This window comes from Anabas testudineus, chromosome 16 (assembly GCF_900324465.2).
Source record: "Anabas testudineus chromosome 16, fAnaTes1.2, whole genome shotgun sequence".
Lineage (NCBI taxonomy): Eukaryota > Metazoa > Chordata > Actinopteri > Anabantiformes > Anabantidae > Anabas > Anabas testudineus.
Window position 1 is genome coordinate 2,172,667 of NC_046625.1, and position 16,677 is coordinate 2,189,343.

The window sequence follows — 16,677 nt, forward strand, 5'->3', positions numbered from 1 at the left end:
GTCATCGTAGTGGTGTTATATTTAATAATCATGGTGTGTCTTCGTGTCCTAGGTGCTCTGTTAGGAGGAGATCTGGGGAACTCAAATGGAGCGTGCCCGAGTCCAGTCCGTGAGTAGATCTTTTTCCTTTCCCGTGCTTTGTGAGATGCACACTGCATCTTTGATTTCTGTGTTTCTGCTGGACTTTATTTTTAAATAATTATTTTGGATTCTGACTTGGACACAAAGTCATGCAGAATATTTTGTGTGGCAACAGGCTCAGTCACATGTCCACAACACACACACACAGATTCGCACACCAGCAGGAAAACACCTGTCGACTGGCGACAGCTGAGGGTCACAGTACAAGCTGCTTGTAAACAGTCCAAAGAACAGAATTGGTTTCAGGTTGTGAGAGAGAAATGGGAGGAGTGAGCTGGAAAAGGGAACAGAAACTGAGAGAATACCGTCAGCTGCTTTTCTGATGGCTGTGTTTCCAGAATTGTGAAATGGAAACGGTTGAAAATCGACAATATTACTGGTGGTGGTGGTTGGCACCAGCTGTTACGTAACAGATGTTCACTGAAATCCACTTTGGGGTTAGGTGTAGTTTCTGGTGAAGTTGTTGATAAAGAGAAAATCGAGTTTTGCACGCTTTTAATGAAGTTGATTAACTTTACGCTGTTTCACTAACTTAAGTGCTTCAGCTACTAAATCTCTGTCTCAACAGATTAGTTCTGCAAGTTTCCCATTCACTCCGAGGGCAAAGGCATTAAAGGGGCACTGCACTCAAATCACAAACAACATTTTATCACTTACTCCCATTTCATGCAGTGAGATTTCTCTGAGAATTTAGTGAATGGAATTCAGTTTGTTCTGCCGAGTGTGTTGACAGGTGGTACGACGTCCCCATTCTCAGTCTTATCTACTGAGCTTTAACTAGTCGATTATTCCTCTAACAATTCCGAGATGTGACTCCAGTCAAGCTAGAAACTTCTAATCAGTCACATCTTTGAGTTGAGGAGTCGCATGTTAGTCGGTAAAGTCAGATCTCGACTGTAACAATGATACCAAAGCCCTGCTGCTACTCTGCTGCTCCTCCCCCAGCTCTCTATCTACACCCTTCCCTCCTCTTTCATCCTGTCTCTGTCAGCTGTTCCCCCTCGTCTCCTCTCTGGAATAATCTACTGCCCCACCCCACTCGCCACCTCCAACACCCCCTCCCCCAGCCCAACTGTCCCTTGTCTTGGCACAGGACTCTCCTCAGAGGTGACTTTGACACTGGCCAGAGCTTTCCCCTTCAATCCCATTAGGCAGGACAGATACTGCCAGCCGGCCGGTAGTAATAGATATAGTAGGAAGGTGTGCGTTTTTTCTCTCTCTCTGTATATTCACTTAATAAACATATTGTCTCCAAGTAAGGTGGGCCAAAAAAAAAAAAAAGAAAAAATCAATACATTTATATTAACTTCCCAAAGCCAAGATGCAATATCTATATTATTGTTTTAAAGCTATTAATGAAAGAACGCGTGTTCTATGAAACTGTGCTGTGAGTCTAGATCAATGCAGAAGTGTTGTTTAACGCCATGTACTGAGTTGTAATTGAGTTGTAATGTCTTGTAGTCGTTAGTCATAAAGAGAAATAAGAAAATATTGTAATGCCACAAGGTCAAATCATTGCTTTTTGGAACATGAGTTGATCTCATGCTCAGTATTAAGTATAAATAGAAATAGAAAGTGATTAGCTTGTTTTGTGAGAGTTCTCTGGCCGTTTTCCAGAAGTAGTTGACAATCTGAGAAACATCCAGCTCAGCCTGTGATTGGAAAAATGCATGATGGTCATGTCTTTTATATTGTGTGGTCTTTTTTTAATGACAGTTTGGCAAGTGAATAGTTTAACTTGTAATTGCTGTATTCGATTTGGTTTGAAATTGAGCCACTTTTGCAAACTCTAATCTGAGGAATCCTAGCTCTATAATGATGTTACTAGTTGTTACGGTCACCATTATGACACGGTCACCGTCGTGTTGCTGCAGAAGTTTTGCTTTTGTAAAACTGTTCTAATGGATTTATGTGTCTTGATTATTGTTGGAGATTTCTATTTTACGTTTTTGAGAGTAGCCGACTGAAGTTGAACTAATCTGTTTCACAATCACATGTAGTCGTCTCATTTGGTTCAGTTGTTGGTTACAGAGCCTAATTAAATTAGAAGGGACGCGATAAGGGCAGTAATCTGACCAGCTGTCTGCACGTGTGTGTGTTTTTGTTTGTTTGTTTGTTTGTTTGTTGTATCACAGTATTTAGGTTGCATCCGTCTGATTACACAACTTTATTAATTTAAAATGGGACTTTTGCATTTCTTTAGATTTTCTGTGTCTCGTTGTCCTCTCATCCTCTAAATGTGCGTCTGGTTCAGTCGGGTTGAACGTTACTATCAGGATCTGTGCAGCTCGAAACATGAAACCTCATCACGCCTAAATGCAGCTCAGATGACCTGATCCACCTGGCTGCCTGCGTCCCTCCTTCCTCTTTCTTCTTATTCTTCTACATTTTCTTATTTTACTTCTCAGCTCCTTATCCTTTCTCCCCCGTTTTCCTGTTTCCTCCCTCCTTTCTCCCCTTGCATCATTTTTGCTGTTTTCTCACTTGTGTAGTTGTCGGCTCTTCTCCTTCCCTCTGTCCCCTCCTCCTCCTCTTCTCTTCCCACTGCTTCCTCCTTCTCTTCCATTTCTTAGACTTTTTCTCATGTCTTCTGTTCCTGTGCTGCCCCCCTCCTCTCCTCTCCTCCCCTCCCCTCTCTGCTCCCCCTTTTTCTCACCCTCTCCACCTCCTCTCATGGATATGTCATTCTCAGCTGTTGTCCAGGGACTCGGGGCTCCGGGAATGTCACCATTGACGTCACCCAGCATTCCACACATTCCCACGCCCAGTCTCGCGTAATGAGAGACACATACACTCGTACACACACACACTCGTACACACACACACTCGTACACACACACACACTCGTACACACACACATTCGTACACATACACACTCGTACACAGACAGCAGCACATGTAAAGTATTAAGAAAAGCACATACAAACAGTCATCATATATAAATAAAGCCACAGACACATCAACATGTTTCTGTGAGTCACTCACTCAGATGAGCAGTGTATTCATGTTTGCATCGACACACACACTCACACACAGTCAGTGCTATGTTGTAGAAACAGAAACAGACTTTAAATCTCTAAATATGGAAGTTTAAAACTTTAACTTTAAAACTGAGTCATGGAGAATTTTTATCAACTTATTCTTTTTTAGGCAACATTTTAAAGTCAGTTCTTAATAAAAACACATTTTCTATTGTTGCTGTTTGTATCTATCAATACAGAAAGTTCTTGTTGGTTTTATCCTCTCTCTCTTTTTGAGATTTACAATGTAAATACACTGGAAGTTATTTTGAATCATCCACTGAGCTCAGCATCAACTGTTTTTATAGGGAAGTCGTTCCAATAACAACAGTGCACAGTGTATGGATTATCCAGAGTGACAGGGACACTGTTACAGGACCTCAGCTCCATACTGTGTATTTCAGTGCTGCATCTCATCACATTTTTGTTTCACCCCTAAATCTGCTGACTTACTTTCAAACCAGAATGCATCTGGGGTCTGGAAAAAAGACTAAACAGAGGAGCACACAAAAATGCATGGAAAATCTACATGTGTCAATTCCAATAAAATCATTACTCAGCGTAAACACGCAAAGATGCCAGAACCCCAGCCTGTTTCTGGAAGGGGATTTGCTGTTGGCTTCAGGGCACCTGCAAAACATGTGTCACACACACAAACTCATTCACTTTCATGGTGTGTGTGTTTGTGTGTGTATATAACTCTCATAACTCGGGGTTACCACAAAGCCACCACCCTCTTCCTTGAAACACAATCGTGCACACAACACAAGCAGCTCCAGATTTCCACTAATCCATGACGCACACTTGCTGTGTGTTTCCCAGAAGCACCTGATGCAGGAAGGGTTCGCTGTGCGTCAACAGGACACAGGTGATGTTAGTGGTCAGATGCCTGCTGGGAAACAAATGCATCTCGTTTCATTCTCCTTTTTTCCTTCCTTACTACCTTCACTTTCTCCCTCCCTACCCTCTCATTCTTTCCTTCACCCATCTCCAACACCTGGCTTCACTCCTATCTCCACACCTTCTTCTTATTTCCCTACTTTCATCTTCTTACTCTCTTTCTCGTATGTCGCTCACTTCTCTACTTCACTACTCCATCTCATCTTTTTCCCAAGTCCCTTGGTCACCTGCTCTTCTCTTATTCTACTTTTCTGATAGGAGACAGGACAAAAACACTGATTTCTCTCAACCTTCTTTGTTTCTTCAGTCTTTCCTTCCCTCCTACCCCCCATGTCATGCTTTGCCTCCTTCAATCCTTACTTTCCTTACTTCGCTCTCTCCTTTTGTCATTCTCTACCTGTTACCTTTCCCACTTTCTCCACTTTTCCTTTCTTCTTGCTGTACAATACCCTTTTCTACATTCTGCACCCAGTCTTCTTTGACTTCCTATTTTCTTTCATCTCTAGCTTGTTCCATTTTGCATTCCTGTTCATATTTCCTCCCCATTTGTCTCCTTCCTGCCTCTACACACACCTACACCTTCTGCTGTTTCCTGTCTCCTTAATTCCTTACCATCTCCCTTTCCGTCTCTTTCTCCTCCTTCTTCCCTTTGTCCTTCTCTCACCATCCTTCCTCCTTCCATTAGGCCTACCCACTGCCTCTCTACGTACTTTAGTACTTTCCTTTTCCTACCACCGCTTCTTCTGCTGCAGTTTTACTCTTTTGCATGTTCACTAGTATCGACTTCAGTGGTGGATAATAAAGTTTGTTTGTGTTACATTTAGAATTAAAAATGGCAGTTTACCAACTGCTAACTTTCTTTAGCTCATTAACCGCCCTTCCCTTCCTCCCTCTATTTGTCTATATCCTCCCCCTTTTTCCCTCTTCACCCTTTCTCACCCACCGCCTCCATCAGCCCTCTTTGCACTCTCTCTTGGTTTTTTTTCTTCCCTCCCTCCTGCTGAGCTGATGGCAGAGGTACTGCTTGGTTTTTGTTGTTGTCAGGTTTTAGTTTGTGGATTGTGTATGAGTGTTTTTTCCCAGGAGAGTATGTGACTGAGATGAAGCAAAGTCACATGACGCTGTCGTCTGGAGGCGGCGTCATGGAGAACTTTTATCTGCTATCTCACACACACAGTGTGTGTATCAGTGTCATAGCTGGAAAAGTCCCTACTCTCCCCCATTTATACACTCTGTCTCAGTTTAAATCAAACCCTCCTTTTAACCTCAGCAACACGAACAGGCTGCTGTCTGCTGGAGTCATGCTGTCATGACACCCAGTATCACACTTTTCACTGATGTACATAACAACATAAAAGAAGTGAATCTGAAAAATGAAATGTTGGTTTCTCACAGAGTAACTGTTAAATTGCTCTGTAGCATCTGGAATGTGACCAGTTGTGCAGTTTCAAACGAGGGCGCGTTCAACAGACATAAATATGTGTAACGTCGTCACTTTGCTGGAATGCACCTCTGTAAAAGAAACAACAAAAGTACTGAACTGCAGAAAAGGCTTTTATTTTTTAGTATTAAAGCAAAAGTCTGGTGATATTCTACATTTTTACTGTTGATAAATTTATCAAAGTACTGAGACACAGACCAAATACAAGACTGTGTCTTAATAATACTAAAAACTGGCAAAGAGGATTTTTTCACAGTGTAAAGTCCAGTAACATTTGTGTACGTTTGTTGTCATGGTGCACCGAGACGACAGGAACAAGACGTAGAAGTAAAGTGGAAATAAAATAGTTGTTGGGAGCGTGCGACACGGTTTGATGTGGAGGAGCTACAGGAAATAAGAGAGATGCCAAAGAACGCTGCAGAAACAATGAGGAGCATGTGGCGCGACAGAGTGATCCAACTCACTAATGAGAACACACACAGTCAAACATCAACTCATACACACACACACACACACACACACACACACACACACACACAGGCAGACAATTACAGACGGAGTTCACAGGTACAGATAGTAAAAACATCAAAACAGACAAGCGCACAACCTCCTCCATCTCTCTGTCTTCACTAAGCTCGAGCTCTTTGTCTCTCCTTGTCTCTCCAGCTAACGGCTACATCAGTGCCAGGGCCTCCCCGGGCCTCCTCTCTGTGTCCAATGGCAACAGCCTGGGGAAGGTAGTCCTGGCTAAGTCCCCACCTCCACCCAGCCCTCAGATGGTCAACAGCCGCAAGCCGGACCTGAGGGTCATCACCTCGCAGAGCAAGAACCTCATGCAGCTGGTGAGAAGAACACGACTATGGCAGCCACTCAGACAAACAATGGGTCAGAACTCACATAGTCAGAGCTGAGTGGGAATATGACTCTATTAACCCTCAATTAGATGATATTTATAGGAGACTTCCTGGCAAATAACCTGGTGGTAGGTAAATTAAAACAAGCATTGGGGAAACGGTATTAAGTATTATCATCGATTACCATTTAAAATCTAGAAATATATTTTTTATATCTTGGTTTTTAGGATCACAGTGATTTAACTGATATAACTTTATCTATTTACACAGTAAGTCTCATTCAAGATATGTACAAGATATGTATGTGTAAAAACAGGTTCTGAATTCCAAGAAGAAGAAGCAGAAGAATAATTACTATATAATGTTTAAAGGCTTCTGAAACTGTAGTTTGGCATGAAACCAAAATACTGCATTTGTCAGTCTCTGATAGCTGCATCGAGGTCCCAGAGGAAATCCTCTGTTGCACCAGACAGTGTAATGTTATATATCTGTGGCAGTGGGATCAGTTTGAATGACTCCTGTTTTAGCTATGGATGCCCTGCTTCTTTAACAAAAACTGACTTCATACCAAATGGTTCAGTCTTTATTTCTGTCACAGTCCAACTTTGTGGTGGCAGCCTTGTTTGACCTTTAACCTCTGACACTGCAGAATTTGTTGCTAATTTCTGTTCAGCAGTGCTAAAAGCTGCTTTTTCCTGTTCGCTTACATTTAGTTTCTAGTAAACTAGGGTCAGCTTAAATGGTAATTAAAGGGGAACAAATAATGCTAATAACAAAAGCTCACACACACCCACTAATGAACAGTTGGCATTCGACAAGTTAAAATGAGCAGTTTACAACTAATCTGTGCCGAAACACTAAAGACTCATGAGAGCAAAACAACACCACTAGAACAGGAATAAGAAAATGTTCTTAGATGAGGCTCATTGTGGTAAATGCATGTTTCCACGTCATGCTGCATTTATTTACATCACATCACATTAGTTTTCCTATTTTGGGCTGGAGTTACCCAATGTTAGAATCACTGGAGGGATTTGTTTAACCTGCAACATTTAAACAACAAATTAGTTGTAGCTGACAGCAAAGGCACCACATGTGTAGACACAGTCTGGGTATTATAAATATCTGACGTACAGATGTTGTTTTCTGTTTTGCAATTCAACATGTTGATCCAATTGGTTTCCTCCACTCAGCCATCGATCAGTTGAACTTCTAATCTAGAGAACATGTAAAGGTTTCCCGGTGTTAAACATATTTATTAACCACAATAAACGAGCGTCTTTTTAATGTATGTTAATATTTTATTGCAGTTAGTTGCTGTAGAAACATAACCAACTGTTTTTCACTCCTCCCCTCCTCCACCGGCCGTGCAGACAGAGGAAGAGCTGGAGCTGGTGAGTGAGGTGAATAGACTTCTAGACTTGTAGCCTCATGGATGTGGTGTCAATCTCTGTGTGATCTCACCAAGCATGAGTGTGACACTGCCAACAAAACGCATCCCATTAGGATCACAAACGGTGCTATGACGAAAGTAGAAGTAGAGCCGGTAAAACGTCAGTGAACTCAGAGCAACACTCACACAGTGGTTGAATCACCTGGTTGTCCTGGTTCTGGATTGTTAATACAAGCTGGGCTCTATAAGGTATTCAGAGCCCTTTTTGTAGGATTGAGTCAAATTGCAAAAATCAGTTCTGGAGACTGGGCTTTCGCACATCGCAGTACTGTGAGATGTGAGCAGCCTGACACTTGACTCCTGAAAGAGTTGACCTTTAGTTCAGTTAAATCAAGAACAATACAGAGTGAATAAGACAGACGGGCTTGCATGGCCACATGCCGTACATATTTACTTATTAGGCCTCCGCATTGAAAAGACTTTGTCCAAAACAACTCACAGATGTTGCTTTCAAAAAACATGTACACTGATACTTTCAGGAAAAAAAGTGTTAACTTTAAGATGAAAAGGGGGCGGGGGGGCTGTTGTTTCCTTTGCTAAGACATCATGTTTTTGTACATAAGACTTGAAAAAAACTGAAAAGGACTGTTTCATATAATTATAAACATCACATAGTGCAGTAGATCTCAGCTACAACACCGAGGAAACCAGAGCAACCAGCCGACGGTCACTGTGTGCGAGTGCTGCTCAGCATGTGCATGTTTGGTCTCATCTGAGTGTTGATGCTCTCAGGATCAGGATGAGAAAAGATCAGAGTCTCCAACCTGGAACACAGATGAGCATGTTGAAGTGTGACACACCGACCTCCTCATTCCTACACACACACACACACACACACACACACACACACACACACACACACACACACACACACACACACACACACACACACTGACATGTGTTGCATATTTCTCTGTATAAATAAACACGTCTCAGAACAAACACACACACCTTACGTGGTGTATTCATTCCTGGCATACATTGCTGCACACATTTACAGACTTAACTTTCTTAGTACAAACACATCCTTTCACCGCACACACACACACACACACACACACATCTGCACTCATCTCTCTTCTGTCAGCTCTGTCGATGCATGCGTTCCTGTCAGCATGATTCTCCAGCACAGCGATGCCTCCTATAACACCTTCCACCGTGACGCTACAGTACATAACAAGAGCGCCCAGCCCTGGCGACAGCGTTGCCGTGCCAACGCCGCCTTGAGATGCGAGACACTTCTCATCTTGCACGGTGATGTTAAAGTGTCGCAGAAAAATTAAACGCCTCAGAGAGAACCGAGGCGCTTGGGTTTTCTCACTGGGAGCAGAAATGTTTGTGTGTGGTACGATGAACAAAACTTCCACAGGAAAAGTAAAGTACTGCACGTGGTTAATGCATCAAACTGCAGCTATTGAGGCTCAGTTTGATTAGTTTTATGTTTTCTTGACTTGGTTCAAACTTGGTTTGCTGGGAACACTTCAAATGTTGCAGGAAAACAGAGTTGAAAGTTAATCCAAGATGCTGCAGAGGGTTAAATTAAATTAAATCAGGACTAATGTGGTGTTTTTATTTGTACTATAAGCAAAACAAACTGTGTTTATAGTTCAATATTTCAGTAGTGCAGTGTAATTAAATTGCTCTCAGTCACATTACAAGGTCTCTGCATCCACTCTGTTGTACAGTGGAAAGCACATGTTAGCCATTATCATTATTGCTGTTGAAAATGGATGAAGTCATGTGCCGTGGACTCCTACATTCAGCCCTTATAAGGAGAAAAAGGCATGATTCGTTATGGAGCTGGACCAGATTTTCTCACGACACTGAGCCACAACACTGGATCCAAAGATCCAGGAAAGAAAGAGCTCGGTTGTAAATCTTAGATGGATGTTTAAGCAATTTTGCCAGAAAATGTTCACAATCACTGACCTTTGAAATGCTTTTCAGAAGGGAACTACAATATCCTCATCTTTTTGACGCCAAAATCTTTTCGATGTAATCACAACAGTGCCAGAATGCCATTGGAAATTTGAAAGGTCTAAGCATGAATTAGCAACAGTGTACACAGAGCAGATGCAGATAATTGTACATGTTTATTATTGAGGTTATAGTGGGTAATGAAGTCACACTGGAATGCATCATATTCAGAGGTGTTTCTAATGTTTTGTCCATACTAGTGACTAAATGAGGGCCCCAAACAATGGAAACACCTCCTCACATAAAGCACTTCAGTACGTATAGTGGAACTATCGCCTTTCTGACAATTTCAACTTTAACTGAGAAATAAACTCCTGGCAGAGCTCCTGTATTGGGGCATGGAGCATACAGCTCACTGAAGACCCCCTAGAACCCCCTCTGGTCATATGAAGGAACTCAGACCCCATCTTTAGAACCACTGTAGCAGTAATTACCTACTCAGCTTTCACTGTCTTAGTGTTCAACCTCCTTCCTCCATCTCCTTGTCTTCCCAGAATCCTCAGAGGCTAGGTGGATCACAGGTGGCGCAGCCCCTCACCACACCAGTGGTCTCCGTGGCAACACCCAGTCTCCTAGCGCCCTTCTCTGGCATGCAGACGGCCTACAACACTGGTAAGACGGTGAAGGCAGCGCAGGCCCCTGCAATAGGACAGAACATTTTAGGGGCTCAAACAGGATCTGTCTGCATCGGGGCCGTAAATGAACCAATACATCCACGAGAACGACGAGTCAAAAACGGGAAAAGATAAAACATCCGTAAAATATATAGTCTGCATTATGTCATCAGAATCTTAAGTGTCACATAGAAATACTTGAAAACCTCCCAGTGTGAGCCACAAACCACTATGAATATTCACTTTGTTCATTGTGTGCAAGCTTCTGGAATGGTTCCACTTCAAAGGTCTCCATTAATATGGATTAGCTCTGATTAATATTGATGCACCACCAGAAAGTTGTATGATGTAAAACAATCTCCCTCCCCCCACCTCTGTCTCTCTCCCTCTGTGCCTCTCCCTCCATCCCTAAATCTCAGAGTACCAGCTGACGAGTGCAGATCTCACCGCGCTCCAGACGTTCACACCACCAGGGCTGGTGCCTGGCAACATGGCTGCCTGGCAACAGCAACAGCAACCAGCAGTCTCCCAGCAACAGCAGCAGCAGCAGCAACAACAGCAACAGCAGCTGAGCTTGGCGTCGCTCAGTAACTTGATGTAAGCTCCTTTTTTCTTCTAACTAACTCATTCACCAGAATAAATGGCTTTGACTTTTCACCTTAAACAACCGACCAGACTTTTTACCAGCACCGAGCCTCTCAGCTGATCCAGCACACAAGCCGTAACACATCCACATAAAACACTTGCAGCACCTCTCCCATACGAAGCTGTAGCATCACCCCAGCTGTAGTTGATTCATCTTTGCGGTGACCTAGATACTCCCCCCCTGCTCAGCTCAGACTCCCACTGGAGTCCCACTCTGATTTAGCTCCTGGTAGGGAGGCTAGGCTGCTAGCTGCGATATCCAGAACACAGACGCACACATGGTGTGAAAGTGTTCGAGCTGGACTGAAATTACCTCATTTGACCAACTAGTAAATAATAAGTATGTGAGGCCAGTTTTTGGGCAAACGTACCCACAGAACACTTTCAGGACCACTTCTATTAGCAGGTTACTGCAGCTCAGGTGACTCTGGACTGTTTAAGTACCCTGAAAGCACACTTGTGCTTCTGGTTCTGACAGAATCTGGGCATGCTACTGGCCCCGTGATTTGGTTTAAATCTCAATGGAGCCACAGAGAAATTACTAAAGAGAGGAGACAGTTCTCCACAGGATGAGAGATGTGGTGTCCAGGCCAGCAGGTCCTCGCATCTCCAAAACCACATTTTAGTGGTGGTTCAAGTGTTGAATTGATAATGAATCTATCGTGTATTAGATGGTAAATTAAACACCTGAAAAACTTGGAGGTCCAGGTTATAGATGTGCATGCTGGATATCGTTTTCCCCAAGTTCAAATGAGGTCACTCCCACAGCTTCCTCAATAAAACTGGGAAAGCAAAAGTTTGTAAGAATTTAAAGAGCTGTAAAGGTGTTGCTGTGCAGGGCGTAGACGTTTCATTCAGCTACTGATGTTTCTATCAAACAGTTACTATATTTCAGACCTAAGAAGTGCTTTTTGAGTTACATCGTGAAAATTGCCTCTCGGCTCCTCTGAAATATCAAATCATTTTCAACTTAGTCTTCTGAACTTTTATATTTTATCAGGTTTCACAAAACTGGAGGCAGCTCAGGTCTCGTTACTATAAATGTGGTTTATATAGGACTGAATGCCAGTGTGCTTGTTAAGTTTACTTTTTGATGAGTGCTCTCCACTTCTAATTTCCAAAAAGGTACGACTGAACAGTTTCAAGCATTATTTTTATATTTGTGTAAAGCTGTAAGTTCTCATTGCCAGACATATTTCAGAAATTCTAATAATTTCTAATAAGTTAAACTTCTTGTCATTGAGGTGTTTGATATGAGATTTACAATATTTAGCCTGTGATTCTATGTTGGCACATTACGTACATTAAAATATTGCAATCTTGCCTATGAAGCTAACCTTGCCTGAGCCCTCTCAGTCACTTTTGTGTTGTAGTAGTTTAGTGATTAGTGCCAAGTCTTTGGTGTGACCAGTCTGGCTGTGCTGGACTAACATGTGGATGGGGGAGAGACTTGTAACTGCCTTTTGTTTTGTTCTTCCTCCCCCCTTTTCTCCACAGCATGTGGGGAGCAGAGAAACAGAATGCAGAGATGGTTAACTGCATCTCCAATTTTGCTGCTAACCTGAGGTGAACAACACGATAGCATCTAGTCTGGCTTTTATCTGTCAAGTTCTTTTACTGCTCACAGACTCAGTTAGAAGCCAAAATTACAAAACAACCAAAGACATGTCAGAATAACCATTACATGACAAATATATCAAACCATCTTTTCTTTCCATTTGTATTTTGGATGTGATGCCTGTTGTTGCTTTGCTTTGTCTGTGCTTCATGGCTTGTTCAGTTCCACTGAAGCAAATGCACCTTTTTTCCAGATTATGATTTACTAGTGTGGTTGTACCACCTTAAAGCTTAGATCTGCCGCTCTTTGGAAGTGTCAGGAACAAAGAGGAAGACGCAGCAGTGTGCTGGTGACAGCATCTCGTTAGCTTCTCAAATGAAGAGTCTCAGGGTGCTGCTTTGAGTCCCAAACACTGAACTAGTGCACAGCTGTGCGCCGCCAACATGCTTACTGCATTAAAAATTCACTTCTCAGCCATTTAGCTGTTATTCTTAGCTGATTGTCACACATTAGTTTCAATTCCACAGATGCACAAAGGCCTGAAATGCCAACAGTAGCACTAAAAATGAATAATAGATGCTGGTTAATTACAATTAGATAATATCAAATGAATAAATATTATAGTGTGGACTTTGAAGATCAGATATTAGATTGATCTCACTGTGATGATTTTTGGTTTGCATACTAAAATAAGCATTTAACATTTGACAGCTACAAATGCGTATTGGTTCAATTTGAGACCGTGCAGCTGCTCAGAACTTTCATCACAAAAAAAACAGGATTAAAAATAAAGGAAATGTGTTAAAACAGACACTCAGAATAATGGCAGCTGTCAGCAGAGAGACTGTTATTTGTTTCTCTGTCTGACAAGCTGAAAATTGGCCATGAAAATATGATAATAGGTTGGTTGTTATTGTATACAACAGCTGTGACTCCAGGGGGCTGAGCATCTTTGAAAAAGCAGTATATAGTTAACACTCACCACCAGCTCGAACACAGCAGAACTCTTCATAGCGCCTTGAAAATGGGAACAAATGGCTGTCCAGATTGTGGGAAGTCCTTCAGCAAACAGATCAGTTAAACCACTCAGAAAACCAGCCAGCAGTCGCCTCCCTGTTGAGTATTTGCTCTACCAATCCAGTAGCGTTTCTATACTGAGGGCAATCGTTAATCATATCACCTGTATCCTCAGTCTACAGGTAGACAGCACAGCAACAAGGGTGCACTCTTGCCCCCTTACTGGAGGTAGATCACAGCCAGGATTCGAACCCCGGTCTTCACTATCCAGCCACATAATGACACATTTTTTTAACACAAATGGCAAAAAGTGGGACTTTAGTGCTTCTGTTTTCACGTTAGTCCGTGATAATAAAGTGACTGTTGGAGGAAACACTCTGGGAACTCTTGATTTAACTCCAGCAGCAGCTTAAATAAAGTATCCAGTAAAAACATCATCTACATCCCTAGTTTTAAGTCTTTTACTCCAAATGTGTGGTGCACTTTAAAATAGCCAACACATTTCTAAAACATTGGGAACAATCATGATTTTACAGCATAAGCAGGTTTTTCAACGTGTCCATAATCATGCAGCCCAGATGTTAGTGGTGGCAGAGTTTCAGCACCCTCAGGTCTGACACTCGAATGAAGAGCAGGCAGGGTTCATTCTGCTGCGTTGTGTGTGGGATCAGAATGACAGAATCGCTGTCACTGAAAACAAGCGAGCGCCACAGAAATTTGGGAAGCCTTCCCAGCACACCAAACTGTTCTCTCGGCACAGCGGAAAATCGTGCCATCCTAGGACAGCATGGGCAGACGTGGGCAATTCTGCAGCCCAGTCTGCTCCGGTTTGTTTTTGATTTCATCACAGTTCGGCCTCACAGCGAGCGAACAAGCCCTTCCAATCAAACGCTGATTGACAGTTTGGCTGCGAGTTTCTCCTTCGCTGTCGGCCACGCTTTTCCTCGCCGCAGGCTGCATGAGGAAATGATTTCTGTCATCTTACTCTCTCCATCCCCCTTTTTTAATCATTTCTCTTCCACTACTTCTGTTTTTGCGGCTTATTTCCTGCTCTTTTGTCAGGATCCGTTAAATTCGGCATACACCTGTTGGCTCTCATCTTCCCCTGCACTCCCCAATCTAAATGTTAATGTCACAGCTGCCCCCTAAACCATCTCCCTGCAGAGCCTCACTTTCTGCTTGTTTGCCTGTTTATATAGAATTGCTCTCTGGATGCCGTTTGTTGTTTGTAGCAGGATGTGTTGTCATTGTTTGTTTCCCTCACTGAGTCGACCTGTTATCAGCAGAAGGCGCTTCCATTTGGAACATTTTAGCAGGAAATGAACAGAACTTTTAGCGACACTGCCTGCTAGTGCATCAGTGTTGTTTTGTCCATTTGTTCCATTCATTTATGCAGCAGTGTGGAGCTTGCAAAATGGATAAAATGTTTCATTGGTGGCTGAACTTGTTCACTTTGTTCTTGTTTTCCACCCACAAAAACACCTTTTCTCTTCTCCTTCTCTGTGTCCCCTCCTTCTCTCAGCTGTGGTTTTGGGGAAAAAAACACTTGCAGACAGTGCACACATTGCTAAATTGCTTACAGGACACACTGTTTGTCAGCAGGGCACAATGCACACATGCTATGAGAGGCTGCTCAGCAAAACCTCTCTGAAGGAATCAGTGTTTTCCCAGTCTACAGATAAGAAACCACAGTTTGGAAAGAAGCAGCAGATAAGCTTCCTGCTACCTGCAGTAATAATGATACTAAGTTTAGGTAGTACTAAGTGATGGTCATAGGTAACATTGATCCCTTCGGCCCAGATTAAAACCAAACTGTAAGACATTGCATGCAGCAGTATCAGTTTAGTAACTCAGGCTGATTTTGTCTTTGACTGGTCTAAACATGTTGGATTCCTTCAGATAAATGAAGATTAGTTACCATAAATTCTCAAATAAAACACAGGACCAACGTGATGGTTAGTGAGTTTGAAGCAATGGGTGCCTGGAAAAGAAAGTGGGTAAAACTAAATTAGCCGTATACGTCCAGCGACGGCTGTCAGAGAAAAATGGATAAGACAAGATATATTTAGTTATTTACAGTTAATTGGTCTCATCCCATTTTAGTCAGAAGATGTCACGTGCGCTGGCTTTAACACGCTAATATCCTAACATCCCAACATCCCAACATCTCAGTGGGACTGAAGCAGCTGTTGAGCCTTTTGTTTTTTGTAGCCACCATGTCTGGACTGACCATCACTGGCCTCCGTCCCACTGTTTCCCTGCTGTTGTAGCTTTTTCTTTAAAACCTGCCTGTCTCTTTTTCCAACTCCCTCCACAGCTTGGCCTCTCAGTCCAACTTGCTCTTTGGCAGGGAGGAGGGCCTCTGCTGGTACTGTACTCTTTATGTTTGAGTCACACAGCTACAGCGCACTGCTTTCCCAAAATATCTGCTGCACGAAGGAGCCTCAGCTCATGTTCAATACTTTGAACTGTAAAGCTGCTACTACATAGACACGATATATTCACTCTGAAAAAACACACTGTGATTAAACATGTTATGATTCCTGCGGGCCAACATTGCCACAATTAATAGTAGGTTATGGTAGAGCAAATTAAAGCTAGATTAAAAAGAAATTAACTGAAACACAGGACATGGCATGTTTAGAGGACTGAATGACGGAGCACACATTAACTAAAGCTTTAACTTTGAAACTTTTTACACCCAGCACCCCTTTGTCTGCCCAAATTAATCTAATTTGTAATCAGTGGAACCTGCCAGTGAATAGGTACTAAAACAGAGTTTGATAAATGGTTAATTACACCTGTTTAAATGAGTCAGTACTTAGCAGTTACTATGTGAATATAAAATATGAGTAATCTACATGACTGATGTCCTATCTAAGGTGTTAAATGTGGCTCTCTAGTCTAATGTATTCAGTTTAGAGGAGTATTCAAGGAAATGCGATGCATTGAACCAGGACGCGAAGGGAAAGAGTATGTAGCATTAGTGGAATTAAGTGAGTATTTCAAAGACTTGATACAATAATTTTATCAGTTTCGATGCAGCAGAGACAGTCT

General features: G+C 42.4%; 1 protein-coding gene across 1 annotated transcript in view; it reads left to right on the forward strand.

The window, feature by feature from the left end:
• Positions 1-16,677, forward strand: part of mef2d (myocyte enhancer factor 2d) — a 61,093-nt gene that overhangs the window by 37,794 nt on the left and 6,622 nt on the right. The window contains 6 exon segments of the mRNA XM_026372423.1: positions 53-109; positions 6,169-6,344; positions 7,730-7,759; positions 10,281-10,398; positions 10,820-10,997; positions 12,543-12,611. Of these exon segments, the coding sequence (XP_026228208.1) occupies positions 53-109; positions 6,169-6,344; positions 7,730-7,759; positions 10,281-10,398; positions 10,820-10,997; positions 12,543-12,611 (628 nt within the window).